Raw genomic sequence first — 17,359 nt, 5'->3', positions numbered from 1 at the left:
CTGAGAAGAAGTTATACTGCAAGTGAACTTTTCAACCTTGCTGTCTTTATTCTAACACGTGGTTTTGTGTACAGGATGTGGAGGAAGACAATGGCACACAGCTCCCCCATCTGCTCCGTTTTCCAAGTTCTGCGATATTTCCCCTCGGTGTTGCTTCATTGACCGTTAGAATTTAAGTCATGAGGGGTGTGGGGCAAAAAGCGGGAGGGAGTGATGTTCCTACCATTCTTTCAGCTGCTATCAGAAGGGACCAAAGCAGATGCTTGGGCAGAGTCTTCTCTTCATGTCATTGGTGTGTGAAAAGGCATAGAGTGATGATAGGGAGGTGTGATTATGCCACTGTCTGAATTGACCTTCACTGTAGAATCGTGATGGGCAAAATACATCAGAATCATTCGTATCCTTTTACTTTTGTTTAAGAGTGAACTGATATTTGTCACAAAAAGAGAACTTGGGGTTCACTAAGGCTGAGATAATGACACGACTGGCTGGCAAGTCATCGGTGCATGAAAGTTTATGAGGCCAGGTGGATGGGGAGTTCCGGCTGAAAGGAAACTGTTCTCCAAGCAGCTCAGGGGGGAGATTTTGTCTCACTTCTGCAAGGGTCTGTATCACTGTGGATACCACCAGTTGCTGCCACTGCTATAATACCCACCACAGTAGTAATCCGCCTCATCATCAGCCTGGAGGCTGGCAATTGTTAAGTAGGCTGCATTGGCAGAGGCGTCCTTGGACCCCGTGAACCGGCCGTTGCTGTTGCTATCATAGAGAAGGTATTTTGGGCTCTTTCCAGGGTGTTGTTGGTACCAAGCTATGTAATAACTGCCCACCTGGCTGTCCCGGCTCATGGTGCATGAGATCTTTGCTGATTGTCCCAGGGGAGATGATTGGGCAGCAGGTTGAGTCAAGGTGTACTGTGAATGGGCCCCTGAAATTAGAAAAGGAAGATTGTGGAATGGAAATAGCATATATCACCTTCAGCAGTATCTCCTGAAGAGCTGCCCAAATTCAAATGCAGGCTAGTCTTCCAACAGCCTCCTCCACTATTCAGTCAGGTACTCTGTGTGGATGTGGATGGGTGTGAAACCAGTGTGGCCCTCAGATCAGCATTATGTCCCCTCTGCAGGTTGGCTCGATATTTTCCTAGCCTTGAATTCTGGCAGAAATAAAATGAGATGTGAGCATTCCTCCTAAATTACCTGTGCTCCATGTGAAGAAGAAGGCCAAGAGCAGAGTCCACGCCATGATGGAGAATGGAGCTTTCTGTGTAACTCTGACTGGGAGACTGGAAGGTTCCCTTTAAACCCCCAGGAATCTGGGTCCGCCCATTTATGCAAATTCTGCTTGCATCTCATTTGCTGTGTTTGGATAAGACCAATTGCCTTTGGAGGAAAGATGTGGCTTCACGTTCATCTTTTCATCTCTTGTTTGCTTCATCTCCCCTTCCCCTCCAAAGTCTTCGGTGTGTGTTTCCCACTTTGCCCGGCCATCTGCTCTGGCTGCAGACCTTGTTCAGATCTGGCCATAAAATGGATGCCGGATGTTCTCTTCTGTTGCCAGAGGTGGGTAGCCAGGCAGAGCCAGAAGGAAGAAAGCTGGTCAGGAGGATGGGACTCTGATGCGCTGCCTTAGAGTTCTGCTCGTTGAGGTGGGGTCATGAACATATTGCTCTCATCTGGCACAAATACTGTAATCACGTGGAGCCAGAGGTGACTCCAATTTGTAGAAGACTTAGAAAGGAAGAATTAGAAGAAATAGTTCACAGGGAGACATTTCAATGTTTGAGAAAATAGCATTCCCTTTTAAAGGTTCCGCCAAATTTCTCATGTTTATTCTGGAACTTCCTCCTACAGATTATGTGCCATCTACTCCAAAATATAGTTGAAACTCAGGTAAGAGTGAAGAAAACAGAACTCAGAAATATTTCTCCTTCAGTTATTGTGCACAGTGAGGTCATGCTGGTTTGGGCAAGTGTCTTGCAGCCAACAGAGTCAGAAGAGATCAGAAAGCCAAAGGTTGGTGCTCCTCCATGAGGGCTTATCCTTGACTGAGAGGAAGTCCTTAGGATCATGCGTGGTTATGGAAGCCTCCCTGCTGTGCCATTCATGGAAGGAGGTCACGTTCCTTGAGATTTTTCCTGAACCTGAAAGGGAAGTGTTGCGGCTGCTGGAACTGAAATGTGTCAATTCTCTTGACTTCTAAGAGCTGCTGCCACCTTTTGCTTTGGAGGTTTTGGTCTCAGTTCCTCTGACGTTTAACAGAGTGGAAGAGCTACTCCAGGTGGTCCCAGAGAGGAGAATATCAGCCCATTTTCTCTTTGTAGCTTAAACCTTCTGAAACCTGCCTCTTTTCTTTAATGACAGAATACTTAAATGTCCCATTAATGTTAGATGTTCCTTTCTTTCTGTCCAGTTCGGGACCAAGACTTTTTGACACAGAATTCAAGTGTTTAGGTGGTTTGGCCAAAGTGGAGAAGGATTTTAGCTACAGATGGAGTTTTAACTCTTGCAGGTTTCTCTTTAACACTTTGTTTTGTGTAAAGGATGCAGGAGTTAGAACTTCCCTCATGTTTCTTCTTTCAGCCTTGTGGCTCAGTGAATCAGAATCAACTCCAGCCATTCCCGCCCTGAGATCTACAAAGCTGGAAAGAAAAGAAATGACGCTCCCGCCATGCCTTCAGCTCCCATCGGAAGGGAAGAAGGTGCCTGCCAGGCCAGAGAGGGAGAGAAGTGGCTGAGGTGTCCAGAGCCTGGAGCTGCACTGCTGAACGAGTGGGACAGATGCTGCCCTTCAGCATTGCAAGAGCTGGAGATCATGGTTGTTCCTCAAAGGATCTAAATGACTGCATTAAAGAATGTGAAGTATAATATGAGATTTCCCTCATATGGACATAGAGTATATAAATTGATTTTCTCTTTTAAGCTTGCTTTGAAAACACTGCTGAGAAGCTGAGGGTGGCCGTGTTGCCAGAGTTGGTGCCAGAGAATCGGTCTGAGGTCCCGGTGGGGCTATCTCTGGCTATCAGCATATATAATCAGGACAGGGGGACTCCCAGGCTTCTGCTGGTACCACCGAACCTTCTTTCCTCCAATGTTGATTCCGGCACAAGTGACTCTTCCATTTTGCCCCAGGGACCCAGACACAGAGGGCGGCTGGGTCAGGAGATACTGGGCAGAGGCACCCATAGAAACAAAATATTCAAACAGCTGTGAACTCTGCCATTCCCTGATTCTTCTCCTCAGCTTCCTTGATCTGGGAGGTGAAACAAAGTAAATGCAGAAATAAAGTATTTGGATTTCATCCTTTTCTTTTCTTCTTGTAAGCCCCCTGGATGATGCAACAGATAGAAAGGTGGGCATTTATAAAAGCTGAAATGAATTGTGGAGAGTCAATATAGAAACAGAAAAAAGAAGAGTAAAAGAAAAGGAATCAAGAGAAACCAAAAGGCCGTATTCAAAGGCAGCATTTGCTAAGGGTGGTCCCTTCTGTGCAGAATTGAGCTGCTTTCATGGAGATATGCGGGACACAATTCATAGAATTAAAATCCAAATTAATATGCAAAGATTGAAATCAGTTCACAGCTTTTGGGAGAAATCATTCAAGGAACTCCTGCTTTCTTCTACCTGAGCAGTAGGTGAGGAGGGTGAAAAGAAGAGGGGCTGAAAGCATGGTGAGAACCTCAGAAGCTTCTCCTGTGGAGAAGAGGGTGGTTCCGAGCTGGGTTCACCTGGTTCTTTTATCTTCTTTTCCTTGGCAACTCATTTGCATGTAAATCACTTCCTTTCATTAAAAAAACATTCAGACCTTCTTTCTGCTCCAGCTAGATACAGATGGGGGGAAAAGACCGACAAGCAAACTTTGAATGATTTTGGATAACGATGATGATAGAGATAGACATCAAGAGGATGGATGATGTTCTGCAGGATCAAACATTAAGCTTTTGAAAATCAGTTGAAAGTCTTCCACTCCTCATCTGATGCCAGTCCTAATGAATCGGGTAGAATTGATTACCGTATTGATATTCTTAAGTGTACCTATATGCTTTTGCACAATCATCCCGACTAGAGAATTGCCATGTCCCATAGAAGTGGAGACCATTGACGGCCAGGCCCTCAAGGCAGGGCTGATTAGAAGGCTCACAGAACCGGTGCAACTGACAACGGGAGACCACACTGAGTGGATCCAGCTTTATGTTACTGCATCGCTTAATGTGCCTGTAATCCTAGGCACACCTTGGCTGAGGATCCACAACCCGTTGCTGAACTGGACTATGGGAGCAATCTCCTTCCCAGCTAAGGAATGCCAGCACCACAAGATTCAAGCTGCTCTCCGCTCTCTAGCAACCAACACAGTCACGGAAGCAAGGGGGGTCCAGTTGCCAGCCAAGTATGCAGATTTCGCAGACGTTTTCAGAGAACAAGAGGCCACAGCACTACCCCCCCATATGGACTGTGATTGCACCATTGAGTTGATACCAGGAGCCAGGATTCCAGCAAAGAAACAATATCCCATGTCTCCCAAGGAACCAGCCACCTTAAAGGATTACTTGGACTCTAATCTCCAAAAGGGGTTCATCCGACCATCTACTTCCCCAGCCTCTGCTCCTACCTTCTTCGTACCAAAGAAGCCTGACCCGTTGGCACCTGCAACCCAGGAGACACCCGTGAGAGTGGTCCACGATTTCAGTTCCCTCAATAAAATAACAAAAAAAGAATCCTATCCTCTGCCTTTAATCTTGGATCTGCTAGATCGCTTGCAGAAAGCACGCATTTTTACCAGGTTGGATCTCAGGAATGCGTACAATCTGATCCGGATGAAAGAGGGGCACGAATATCTGACTGCCTTCGACACCAGGTTTGGTAAATTTGAGTACCTTGTTTTGCCCTTTGGCTTGTCTAATGCAGGAGCCATATTTTCCAGATTTATGAATCAAATTTTCTCTGATTTACTAGATAAGTATCTGGTCATTTATCTAGATGACATATTAATTTTCTCTGAGGATGCTACAACTCATGTAACCCATGTACGCAATGTCTTACAAAGACTGAGAGAGAACAAGCTGTTCGCCAAGCTAGAGAAGTGTGCCTTTGATTTAACTGAATTACCTTTCCTGGGCTATAAAGTATCAACAGAAGGCATATCCATGGATCCTTCTAAGGTCGAGGCAATTCTCTCTTGGCCACCTCCCCGAAATGTTAAAGATGTACAAAGAATTCTAGGATTTTCCAATTTTTACAGACGGTTCATAAAAAACTTTAGTGACAGGGCTAGACCCCTCACACAGCTTTTGAAGAAAGGATCAAAATTCATTTGGGGGGAGAGAGAGCAAGCAGCCTTCCAAGAATTTAAGCAACTCTTTGCATCCCAGCCGCTGTTAAGACACCCTGACCCCACGAAGCAATTCATAATGCATTCAGATGCTTCCGATATTGCCATTGGGGCAGTGTTATTGCAATATACAAACAAAGCCGAGAATACATTGCTTCCGTGTGCCTTTTTTTCACGCCTGCTCTCACCAGCAGAGAGAAACTATGATGTTTTTAACAAGGAGTTGCTGGCAATTAAAGCAGCATTCCAAGAGTGGAGGCACTGGCTAGAAGGGGCAACCTTTCCGGTGAAAGTTTGCACCGATCACAAGAATTTACAGCTTCTACAAAACACCAGATCCCTCACCCCACGCCAAATCAGATGGAGCCAGTTTTTCTCCCGTTTCAATTTTGTGATTTCTTATGTGCCCGGGGTGCAAAACCGCTTGGCAGACGCCCTGTCTCGATCCTTTCAGGCAACCCCTGCCACGCACCAGGAGGTACAGGCTACTAGATTACAACCTCACAACTTTGATCAGTCTATGAGGGGGAACCAGACAGAGATTTTAGCAGCAGGCAGACAAGCAGAGGACCTATTTACAAGAGTCAGAGCTCAGCGGAAACAGGACCCATATTCCAGGGCCAGGATGGATGACCTCCAGAGGGCCCCGCAAGACACTGCCCCCCCATTCAATGTGGAGGCAGGAATCCTCTGGCATAGTGGGCGATTATATATTCCCCCTTCATTGAGGGAAGAAGTACTGAGACTTTGCCATGACCATCAAACAGCAGGCCACGGAGGTGTTTTCAAAACTCTCCATAGAGCTCTGAGAGACTACTGGTGGCCTAAGATGACTGCAGACATAAAGGGTTACGTTGCTTCTTGTCACACCTGCAGGCGAGCCAAGCTTCTCCCAGGGAAGCCCACAGGACTCTTGCAACCCCTACCCACCCCCAGTAGGCCTTGGGATACAATCTCCATGGATTTCATCACTGATTTACCCCCGGTCCAGGGGCTGACTTCCATACTAGTGGTGGTGGACCTTTTCACAAAAATGGCGCATTTTATTCCTTGCAAGGGCCTCCCATCTGCACAAGCCACAGCGCAGTTGTTCATGGACCATGTTTTTAGGTATAGAGGCATGGTGAATCACTTGGTGAGTGACAGAGGCCCACAGTTCACTTCCAGGTTCTGGAGGGCCCTTTCCAGTCATTAGGGGTCCAGATCCACCTGTCATCATCGCATCATCCTGCTAGTAACAGGCAAGCCGAGAAAATTAACCAATGGTTACAGCAGTATCTCAGGTGTTACACCACTTATCGGCAAGACAATTGGCCAGCCCTGCTCCCCATGGCAGAATTTACTTATAACAACTCTGTGCAATCCTTGACCAAGATGTCCCCTTTCCAGGCACTCTACGGGGTTAACCCTCGGGTGTTGCCCACCTCCTCCCAGCAGGGAGCTGTTCCAGCCGCGGCTGATTTTCTTAAAGAGCAACAAGCCGCACAGGAGTTGTTAAAGGAGCAGCTGAACAGGGCAAAGACTGCTCACAAGAGAGCTGCAGATGCTCACAGACAAGAGGGGCCAGCAATTGCAGTAGGAGACAGAGTGTGGCTCTCTACCAAGTTTTTGAACTCTACCAGACCCTCCAAGAAATTGGACTCTTACTTATTGTGGGCCCTTTCACTGTGGCGCTGTCATGAGTAAGGATGGCGAACAGGGGGCTCCCATCCAGACTGTTAAGCACATGCGTAGCAGTGAGGAATTAGGTAGCCATTCAAAGAGACACAGATCGGGACCGCCTTAACCTTTGGGGTTTATATGGCTGGGTTTTTCCCACACTTCTTCAGTTTGTTAGGATTTGTGTTATGTGCAAGCAATAAAACATTAGAGACCAGTTCCTTGTCTCAGTGTGTTTCCTGGCAGTTAGGACAGGCGCAGCAGATAAATCCAGTGGCTTATCGTTTACAGCTACCAGCATCCAGGAAAGTCCATCCAGTGTTTCACAGATCATTGCTAGCCAAAGACCCTCCCCCAAGTGCCTTACGATCGCAACTGCCCCCCCCCACCTCCAGTAATTGTGGAGGGGGAGGAGGAATATGAAGTCGAGGAAATTCTGGACTCTAGGAGGAGGGGAAGGGGCATCCAATATTTCATACACTGGAAAGGGCACCCTGAGGAAGAGTGCACGTGGGAGAATGCCAGAGATGTACATGCTCCAGCACTGGTTCATCGATTCCATCAGCTTTTCCCTCACAAACCCAAGCCTCGCACTCTACCAGAGATTCCTCACTTGGATGAGCAGGCAGAGGAATTCGTAAGTTTGCACCTTCCACCCCCGCCTGAAGCCTTGACTCCAGTTACAGAGGAGGGGGGGGGGCGCAGCCCTCCACCTCAGGCGTGCATTTCCCAGGGGGGAGGGGGGACGACTCTTCTAATTATCTAGCTATTTTCCAGCAGCGGCCACCTGGGCCAGAAGCGTTATCAGACCTGGAGAGCAGCACTGATTCGTCCTTGGAGGAGTTTTCCTTTGAAGACTTTCCATCCTTGCCCAGTTCCCATGGGACCTCAGAAGGAGACGTTGAATCTTATCAAGCCTCTGGAAGGGAGGGGGCTGAAATGGAATGTGAATCTGGAGGGGAGGGTGATGTCATGAGTAAGGATGGCGAGCAGGGGGCTCCCATCCAGGCTGTAAAGCGCATGCGTAGTACTGAGGAATTAGGTATCCATTCAAAGAGACACAGATCGGGCCCGCCTTAGCCTTTGGGGTTTATATGTCTGGGTTTTTCCCACGCTTCTTCAGTTTGTTAGGATTTTCTGTTATGTAGCAGTAATAAAACACTAGAGACCTATTCCTTGTCTCAGCGTGGCTCCTGTTTGTTAGGACAGGTCTGAGATCCCGGTGGGCCTCTGGCTATCAGCGTATATAATCAGGACAGGGGGACTCCCCGGCTTCTGCTGGTACCAGTGAACGTTCTTTCCTCCAATTTTGTTTCCTGAACAAGTGATTCCTCCATTTTGCCCCAGGGACACAGAGACGGACAGCGGCTGGGTCAGGAGATACTGGGCGAAGGCACCTGCCAAAGAAACAAAATATTCAACTATCTATCAATTATTCCATTCCCTGATTCTTCTCCTTGACTTCTTTGATTTGGCCAATGAAACAAAGTAAATGAAGGAATAAGGAATTTGGGTTTTATACTTTTCCTCTTCTTGTAAGTCCCCTTGATGATCCATTAGACAGAAAGCAGGAAATTGTAAAAGCCAAAATAAATCTTGGAGAGTCAAAGAAAGAAATGACAGAATACAATAATTGGGAAATACAAACAAAAGAATAAAAGAAAAGGAGGAAAAAGAAATGAAAAGGCCACAGTCAAACGTAGCGTTTGCTAACGGTGGTCCCTTTTGTGCAGAATTCAGCTGCTTTCATGGAGATATGCAGGACACCATTCATAGAATTAAAATCGGGATTAAGAAGCAAAGATTGAAATCAATTAACAGTCGATGGGAGAAATCACGCAAGGAAACTCTCTTTTCTTCTACCTGAGCAGCAGGTGAGGAGGGTGAAGAGAAGAGGGGCCGAAAGGACGGTGAGAAACTCGGAAGCTTCTCTGGCTGGGAAGAAGGTGGCTCTGAGCTGGGTTCTCCTGATCCTTTTATCTCCTTTTCCCTTGCAATCATTTCCTTTCATTAAAAAACATTCAGACCTTCTTTCTGCTCCAGCTAGACACAGATGGGGGGAAAAGACCGACAAGCAAACTTTGAATGATCTTGGAGAACGATGATGATAGAGATAGACATAAAAGGATGGATGATGTTCTGCAGGATCAGATGTTAAACCTTTGAAAATCAGTTGACAGTCTTCCACTCCTCATCTGATGCCAGTCCAAATGAATCGGGTAGAATTGATTACCGTATTGATATTCTTAACTCTACCTATATCCTTGTGCACAATCATGCACGTTATTCTGAGAGAAGTGACATATCTCCCCTTTGTTGGCATTGTTGACACACAAAAAGCAAAATAAGATCAGAATATTTCCATGATCTAAATTTTGATCTGTTTCATCTTCCAATTCCTTCCTTAAAAAGTGAGATCTAAAAAAGGAGAGCCGCCCCCCCCAATTTGGAAAGTGATCAAGGCCTGGTGAAGCACGGCTTTTGAGAGAGAAACCCATGGAAGCTCATTAACTGTGGCTCATTAACTGTGGCATTTCATTGAAGGCGGTGTCTGGGAGAAGGTAGAGGTAGAGGTAGAGGTAGAGGTAGAGTTATCTCTTTCTCTATTTAGTCCTGGACCTCCACCTAGAAGTTCATCTTGTGCAACCCTCAAGCATCTAGACAATGGCGGAAAGTCATACAAGGTTGCCTAAAAGCAAAACAGGAGCCAGGGAGAGTTTCCAAGCCTTCTCTAACTCTTCCTTTTTGTTGTTTACAAAACAGTTTTGCAGCACCGTCACAAGTCCGAACAGTCACTAAAGGAATGGTGTTAAGCACGGACTACCTGTAATTGAAAGAAATGAGTGATTTCTGTCCTTCCTTTGATGAAAGTGAAAGAGGAGGAAGAGGAATTCAGCTTTCCTCTGTCCCTCCAGGGGAATTATAGGACAAAACAGGAACCGGAGACCTCTCTGGCCTTCAGATGTGGTTGGTGACTCTCCTTTCACTGGGGAAGCTGGAACTGTGGCTCGGCCCACGCCCCACAGTCAACAAAGGCGTGAGCAGCACGAACACGAACCGTTTTTCAAATGCCTCCTCCCATCACGGTCTTCCCTGTGCTTGGCTGCACTTTTGTTGTTTATTCGTTTAGTCGCTTCCGACTCTTTGTGACTTCATGGACCAGCCCACGCCAGAGCTTCCTGTTGGTCGTCAACACCCCCAGCTCCCCCAGGGACGGGTCCGTCACCTCTAGAATGTCATCCGTCCACCTGGCGCTTGGTCGGCCCCTCTTCCTTTTGCCCTCCACTCTCCCTAGCATCAGCATCTTCTCCAGGGTGTCCTGTCTTCTCATTGTGTGGCCAAAGTATTTCAGTTTTGCCTTTAATGTCATTCCCTCAAGTGAGCAGTCTGGCTTTATTTCCTGGAGGATGGGCTGGTTGGATCTTCGTGCAGTCCAAGGCACTCTCAGCATTTTCCTCCAACACCACAGTTCCAAAGCATCGATCTTCCTTCTCTCGGCCTTCCTTATGGTCCAGCTCTCGCAGCCATATGTTACTACAGGGAACACCATTGCTTTAACTATGCGGGCCTTTGTTGTCAGTGTGATGTCTCTGCTCTTAACTATTTTATCGAGATTGGTCATTGCTCTTCTCCCAAGGATAACTCTTCTTTTAAATCTGGCCAATCTTTTGAGCAAGTGTCTGAAAGGCAAGAGAGTTTTATTTCGCTGACTCCGCAGAGTTCAGGAAGGCATGAGGGCTCAGACCTGAGGGCTAGGCAGGCCTAAAACTGACTTGGAGGAAATTGTGAGGGTCGCAGAGGAACTGGAGGGCAGCCCCTCTCAGCTCTACCTCAAAATAGAGCCCTCCCTCTGAGCCTGAAAGAAAAGGGCTGCCAATTGAAGAACTGAATTTAAAGAATTGTTTCCTGAAAGCTTCTGTTGCTTTTTGCACTGGCGGTTTTGGTCTCAGTTCCTCTTGAGTTTGTATCACTGTGGAACACTGTACTTGGGTGATACCACACAGCACAGTAATAAGCAGCCTCGTCTTCTGGCTGGACGTTGTTGATGGTCAAATACCATTTATTTTGGCTGCCCTCCTTGGAGGCAGAGAAGCGGCTGAGGTCTCCAGAGCCTGGAGCTGCACTGTTGTAGTAACGATAAAGGAATCTGGGAGGACCTCCTTCTTGTTGTTGATACCACGATTGGTAATAAGATTGTACTTGTCCACTGCTGAGGGAACAGGAGAGTTTAACTGTCTGTCCAGGGGAAGGTGACACGGAGGATTCCTGAATCAGTGTAGGCTGAGACCTGGATCCTGGAGGAAGAATAATGCTATAAATGTGTGTTCTTGGACTCAGAATCTGGGGAAAGGAGTTGTGTTGGGTTCTCCTTCACTCACCTGTGCACCAGATGCCCAGAAGGACAAGGAGAGACGCTCCCAACATGTTGAGCAGTTCTCGGGTTTCTGGAGATGGAGCCAATGAGTGAATGCAAGTGAGCTTTATTGGGGCTTCTTATATCAACCCCGCTTGTTTCATGAACCATTTGCATACCTAGCTCCTCCCCCTGCTTTTCTGAAATCTCATTGGTCCATTTCTTATAGCAGAGGGGAACGTTCAGACAGGTGATGCTTCCTAATTTTCTTGCCTGAAGCTCTCTTATAGACCCAGTGATGCAGTGCTACAGATATGGATGTCCTTGGTAGAGTCCCATTCAGGTTTTAATCAGCTCTAACCCTGTTTAGCTTTTCCAAGATCACCCATGTTTCGTCCGGTTTATACATTAGTGAGTTGGCTCAGTGGGATTCAGGAGAAGGGTGGGAAAATCGTGTTCATTATCTCACTCTCTAGATTTAAGAGAGCTTCTGAAAGTCCCTGGGCTTCAGGGGACACAGGAGATCCTTGGATATTGCCGTCTTGTGCCATCCTTGTTATTGCTCAAAAGATTTGAAGGACCATATTAAAGTATGTGGGTTATAGTGGAGGAGCTCCTCCAAGTGGTCACAGGGAGGAGAATATCAGTAGATTTTCTCTTTCTAACCTAAACCTTCCTCTGAAATGGGAATCTTTTCTTTAATGACTCAGTGCCTGAATATTCCATTCAAGTTGTTGGTTCCTTTGTTCTGGTCCAGTCGGAAATGAAGACTTTTAGACCCAAACTCCAAGTCTTTAGGTGGTTTGGCCATAGCTGAGAAAAATTTATACTGCAAGTGAACTTTTCAACCTTGCTGTCTTTATTCTAACACGTGGTTTTGTGTACAGGATGTGGAGGAAGACAATGGCACACAGCTCCCCCATCTGCTCAGTTTTCCAAGGTCTGCGATATTTCCCCTCGGTGTTGCTTCATTGACCGTTAGAATTTAAGTCATGAGGGGTGTGGGGCAAAAAGCGGGAGGGAGTGATGTTCCTACCATTCTTTCAGCTGCTATCAGAAGGGACCAAAGCAGATGCTTGGGCAGAGTCTTCTCTTCATGTCATTGGTGTGTGAAAAGGCATAGAGTGATGATAGGGAGGTGTGATTATGCCACTGTCTGAATTGGCCTTCACTGTAGAATCGTGATGGGCAAAATACATCAGAATCATTCATGTCCTTTTACTTTTGTTTAAGAGTGAATTGATATTTGTTGCAAAAAGAGAACTTGGGGTTCACCAAGACTGAGATAATAACACTGCTGGCTCTGAAGTCATCGCTGCATGACAGTTTACGAGGCCAGGTGGATGGTGAGTTCACGGCGAAAGGAAACTGTTCTCCAAGCAGCTCAGGGGACAGATTTTGTCTCACTTCTGCAAGGGACTGTATCACTGTGGATACCTCCAGTTGCTGCCACTCCCGTAAGCACCACCACAATAATAATCCGCCTCATCATCAGCCTGGAGGCTGGCAATTGTTAAGTAGGCTGCATTGGCAGAGGTGTCCTTGGACCCCGTGAACCGGCCGTTGCTGTTGGCATCGTAGAGAAGGTATTTGGGGCTCTTTCCAGGCTGTTGTTGGTACCAAAATATGCTATGACTGCCCACCTGGCTGTCCCGGCTCATGGTGCATGAGATCTTTGCTGATTGTCCCAGGGGAGATGATTGGGCTGCAGGTTGAGTCAAGGTGTACTGTGAATGGGCCCCTGAAATTAGAAAAGGAAGATTGTGGAATAGAAAGAGCATATATCACCTTCAGCAGTATCTCCTGAAGAGCTGCCCGAATTCAAATGCAGGTAGTCTTCCAACAGCCTCCTCCACACTTCAGTCAGGTACTCTGTGTGGCTGTGGATGGGTGTGAAACCAGTGTGGCCCTCAGATCAGCATTATATCCCCTCTGCAGGTTGGCTCAATATTTTCCAAGCCTTGAATACTGGCAGAAATAAAATGAGATGTGAGCGTTCCTCCTAAATTACCTGTGCTCCATGTGAAGAAGAAGGCCAAGAGCAGAGTCCACGCCATGATGGAGAATGGAGCTTTCTGGGGAACTCTGACTGGGAGACTGGAAGGTTCCCTTTAAACCCCCAGGAATCTGGGTCCACCCATTTATGCAAATTCTGCTGACATCTCATTAGCTGTGTTTGGATAAGACCAATTGCCTTTGGACGAAAGATGTGGCTTCACGTTCCTCTTTTCATCTCCTGTTTGCTTCATCTCCCCTTCCCCTCCAAAGTCTTCGGTGTGTGTTTCCCACTTTGCCCGGCCATCTGCTCTGGCTGCAGACCTTGTTCAGATCTGGCCATAAAATGGATGCTGGATGTTCTCTTCTGTTGCCAGAGGTGGGTATCCAGGCAGAGCCAGAAGGAAGCAAGCTGGTCAGGAGGACGGGACTCTGATGCGCTGCCTTAGAGTTCTGCTCGTTGAGGGGGGGTCATGAACATATTGCTCTCATCTGGCACAAATACTGTAATCACGTGGAGCCAGAGGTGACTCCAATTTGTAGAAGACTTAGAAAGGAAGAATTAGAAGAAATAGTTCACAGGGAGACATTTCAATGTTTGAGAAAATAGCATTCCCTTTTAAAGGTTCTGCCAAATTTCTCATGTTTATTCTGGGAACTTCCTCCTACAGATTATGTGCCATCAACTCCAAAATATAGTTGAAACTCAGGTAAGAGTGACGAAAACAGAACTCAGAAATATTTCTCCTTCAGTTATTGTGCACAGTGAGGTCATGCTGGTTTGGGCAAGTGTCTTGCAGCCAACAGAGTCAGAAGAGATCAGAAAGCCAAAGGTTGGTGCTCCTCCATGAGGGCTCATCCTTGACTGAGAGGAAGTCCTTAGGATCACGCGTGGTTATGGAAGCCTCCCTGCTGTGCCATTCATGGAAGGAGGTCACGTTCCTTGAGATTTTTCCTGAACCTGAAAGGGAAGTGTTGCGGCTGCTGGAACTGAAATGTGTCAATTCTCTTGACTTCTAAGAGCTGCTGCCGCCTTTTGCTTTGGAGGTTTTGGTCTCAGTTCCTCTGACGTTTAACAGAGTGGAAGAGCTCCTCCAGGTGGTCCCAGAGAGGAGAATATCAGCCCATTTTCTCTTTGTAGCTTAAACCTTCTGAGACCTGCCTCTTTTCTTTAATGACAGAATACTTAAATGTCCCATTAATGTTAGATGTTCCTTTCTTTCTGTCCAGTTTCGGACCAAGACTTTTTGACACAGAATTCAAGTGTTTAGGTGGTTTGGCCAAAGTGGAGAAGGATTTTAGCTACAGATGGAGTTTTAACTCTTGCAGTTTTCTTTGTAAGACTTTGTTTTGTGTAAAGGATGCAGGAGTTAGAACTTCCCTCATGTTTCTTCTTTCAGCCTTGTGGCTCAGTGAATCAGAATCAACTCCAGCCATTCCCGCCCTGAGATCTACAAAGCCGGAGAGAAAAGAAATGACGCTCCCGCCATGCCTTCAGCTCCCATCGGAAGGGAAGAAGGTTCCTGCCAGGCCAGAGAGGGAGAGAAGTGGCTGAGGTGTCCAGAGCCTGGAGCTGCACTGCTGAACGAGTGGGACAGATGCTGCCCCTCAGCATTGCAATAGCTGGAGATCATGGTTGTTCCTCAAAGGATCTAAATGACTGCATTAAAGAATGTGAAGTATAATATAAGATTTCCCTCATGTGGTCATAGAGTATATAAATTGATTTTCTCTTTTAAGCTTGCTTTGAAAACACTGCTGAGAAGCTGAGGGTGGCCGTGTTGCCAGAGTTGGTGCCAGAGAATCGGTCTGAGGTCCCGGTGGGGCTATCTCTGGCTATCGGCATATATAATCAGGACAGGGGGACTCCCAGGCTTCTGCTGGTACCACCGAACCTTCTTTCCTCCAATGTTGTTTCCGGCACAAGTGACTCTTGCATTTTGCCCCAGGGACCCAGACACAGAGGGCGGCTGGGTCAGGAGATACTGGGCGAAGGCACCTGCCAAAGAAACAAAATATTCAAACAGCTGTGAACTCTGCCATTCCATAATTCTTCTCCTCAGCTTCCTTGATCTGGGAAGTGAAACTAAGTAAATGCAGAAATAAAGTATTTGGATTTCATCCTTTTCTTTTCTTCTTGTAAGCCCCCTGGATGATGCAACAGATAGAAAGGTGGGAGTTTATAAAAGCTGAAATAAATTGTGGAGAATCAATAGAGAAACACAAAAAGATGAGTAAAAGAAAAGGAATCAGGAGAAATCAAAAGGCCGTATTCAAATGCAGCATTTGCTAAGGGTGGTCCCTTCTGTGCAGAATTTAGCTGCTTTCATGGAGATATGCAGGACACCATTCATAGAATTAAAATCCAAATTAATATGCAAAGATTGAAATCAGTTCCCAGCTTTTGGGAGAAATCATTCAAGGAACTTCTCCTTTCTTCTACCTGAGCAGTAGGTGAGGAGGGTGAAAAGAAGAGGGGCCGAAAGCATGGTGAGAACCTCAGAAGCTTCTCCTGTGGAGAAGAGTGTGGTTCCGAGCTGGGTTCCCCTGGTTCCTTTATCTTCTTTTCCCTTGCAACTCATTTGCATGTAAATCATTTCCTTTCATTAAAAAAACATTCAGACCTTCTTTCTGCTCCAGCTAGATACAGATGGGGGGAAAAGAGTGAGAAGCAACGTCTGAATAATTTTGGATAACGATGATGGTAGAGTTGGACATCAAGAGGATGGATGATGTTCTGCAGGATCAAAACATTAAGCTTTTGAAAATGAGTTGACAGTCTTCCACTCCTCATCTGATGCCAGTCCAAATGAATCGAGTAGAATTGATTACCGTATTGATATTCTGAAGTGTACCTATATCCTTCTGCACAATCATGCGCGTTATTCTCAGAGAAGTGACATAACTCTGCTTTGCTGGCATAGTTAATAAACACACACACACAAAGATCAGACTATTTCCATGCTCAAAATTTTTGATCTGTTCCATCCTGGGACTCCTTCCTTGAAAATGAGATAGAAAGGAAGAGACCTGCCCCCGGTTTGGAAAGAGGTCAAGGTCTGGGGGAACACGGCTATTGAGGGAGGAACCCCTATGCCAGCAAAGCAGAGTTATTTCACTTCTCTCAGAATAACATGCATGATTTTGGATTTTGCATACAAGGGTGGAGTAGGGGGCAGTCGTTCTGTTTTCAATCTAGTAGTGGGGAGAGCTGGATCCTGTTTCCTCGGCTGGCCATGGAAGCAAGGTGGGTGGCTTTGGGCCACTCACTGCTCTCAACTCTTCATCGGGACCTCAAAATATTTCCGGGGAGAAGGCAATGGCAAACAGATCTCCCGCTGCTCACCCTTTTCAGGGTCAGCCCTATTCAGCTTAGATGTTTCTTCATCAATCAGTAGAACTTATGTCATGAGGAGGGTGGGGCAGACCTGTTCAGAGACTCACTGTCCAGTTCTAAGGGCAATGCTTGAAAACGTTTGGGTTCCAGGGTGCAGCTGCAAGGAGTTATGGCTTTGCCTCCCGCCACATGGATCAGTTAATCACAGGAAAGTTGAGCTCTTCCCCCACTGAGACCTACAAAGCAGGAAGGGATGATGTTCCCCCCATTCTTTCAGCTGCATCCAGAAATGAGCCAGGTAGATGCCTGGGGAGTGTTTTATCTTCATCTCATTGGTCTGTGGGTGTATCAGGGACAGATGATAGAGGAGCAGAAGGAGAGACAGATAGAAAACTGAGTTCATGTCACAAGGCACTGCTTAGAATGATGTTTACGGTAGAACCATGATGAGCAAAACAGATCAGAACCATTTGCATCATTTTTCATTTCTTCGAAATTGAACTGACATTATTAGTGAAGCCAGACCTGTGGGTTCACCAAGGCTGAGATAATAACACTGCTGGCTCTGAAGTCATCGCTGCATGACAGTTTACGAGGCCAGGTGGATGGTGAGTTCAGGGCAGAAAGAAAAGCTTCTCCAAGCAGCTCAGGGGAGAGATTTTGTCTCACTTCTGCAAGGGACTGTA

The 17,359-nt window shown here is 46.5% G+C and overlaps 1 gene segment (V, D, J or C); it reads right to left on the bottom strand.

The window, feature by feature from the left end:
• Nucleotides 1-611: 611 nt before the first annotated feature.
• Nucleotides 612-1,255, bottom strand: LOC134505914 (immunoglobulin lambda variable 2-23-like). The segment is given in 2 exon segments: nucleotides 612-928; nucleotides 1,200-1,255. Coding segments are annotated over 2 exon segments (363 nt in total).
• Between the last annotated feature and the right edge of the window lie 16,104 nt (nucleotides 1,256-17,359).

The sequence above is a fragment of the Candoia aspera genome, chromosome 15, assembly GCF_035149785.1.
Source record: "Candoia aspera isolate rCanAsp1 chromosome 15, rCanAsp1.hap2, whole genome shotgun sequence".
NCBI classification, from domain to species: domain Eukaryota; kingdom Metazoa; phylum Chordata; class Lepidosauria; order Squamata; family Boidae; genus Candoia; species Candoia aspera.
This window is presented reverse-complemented; position numbering and strand designations above follow the sequence as displayed.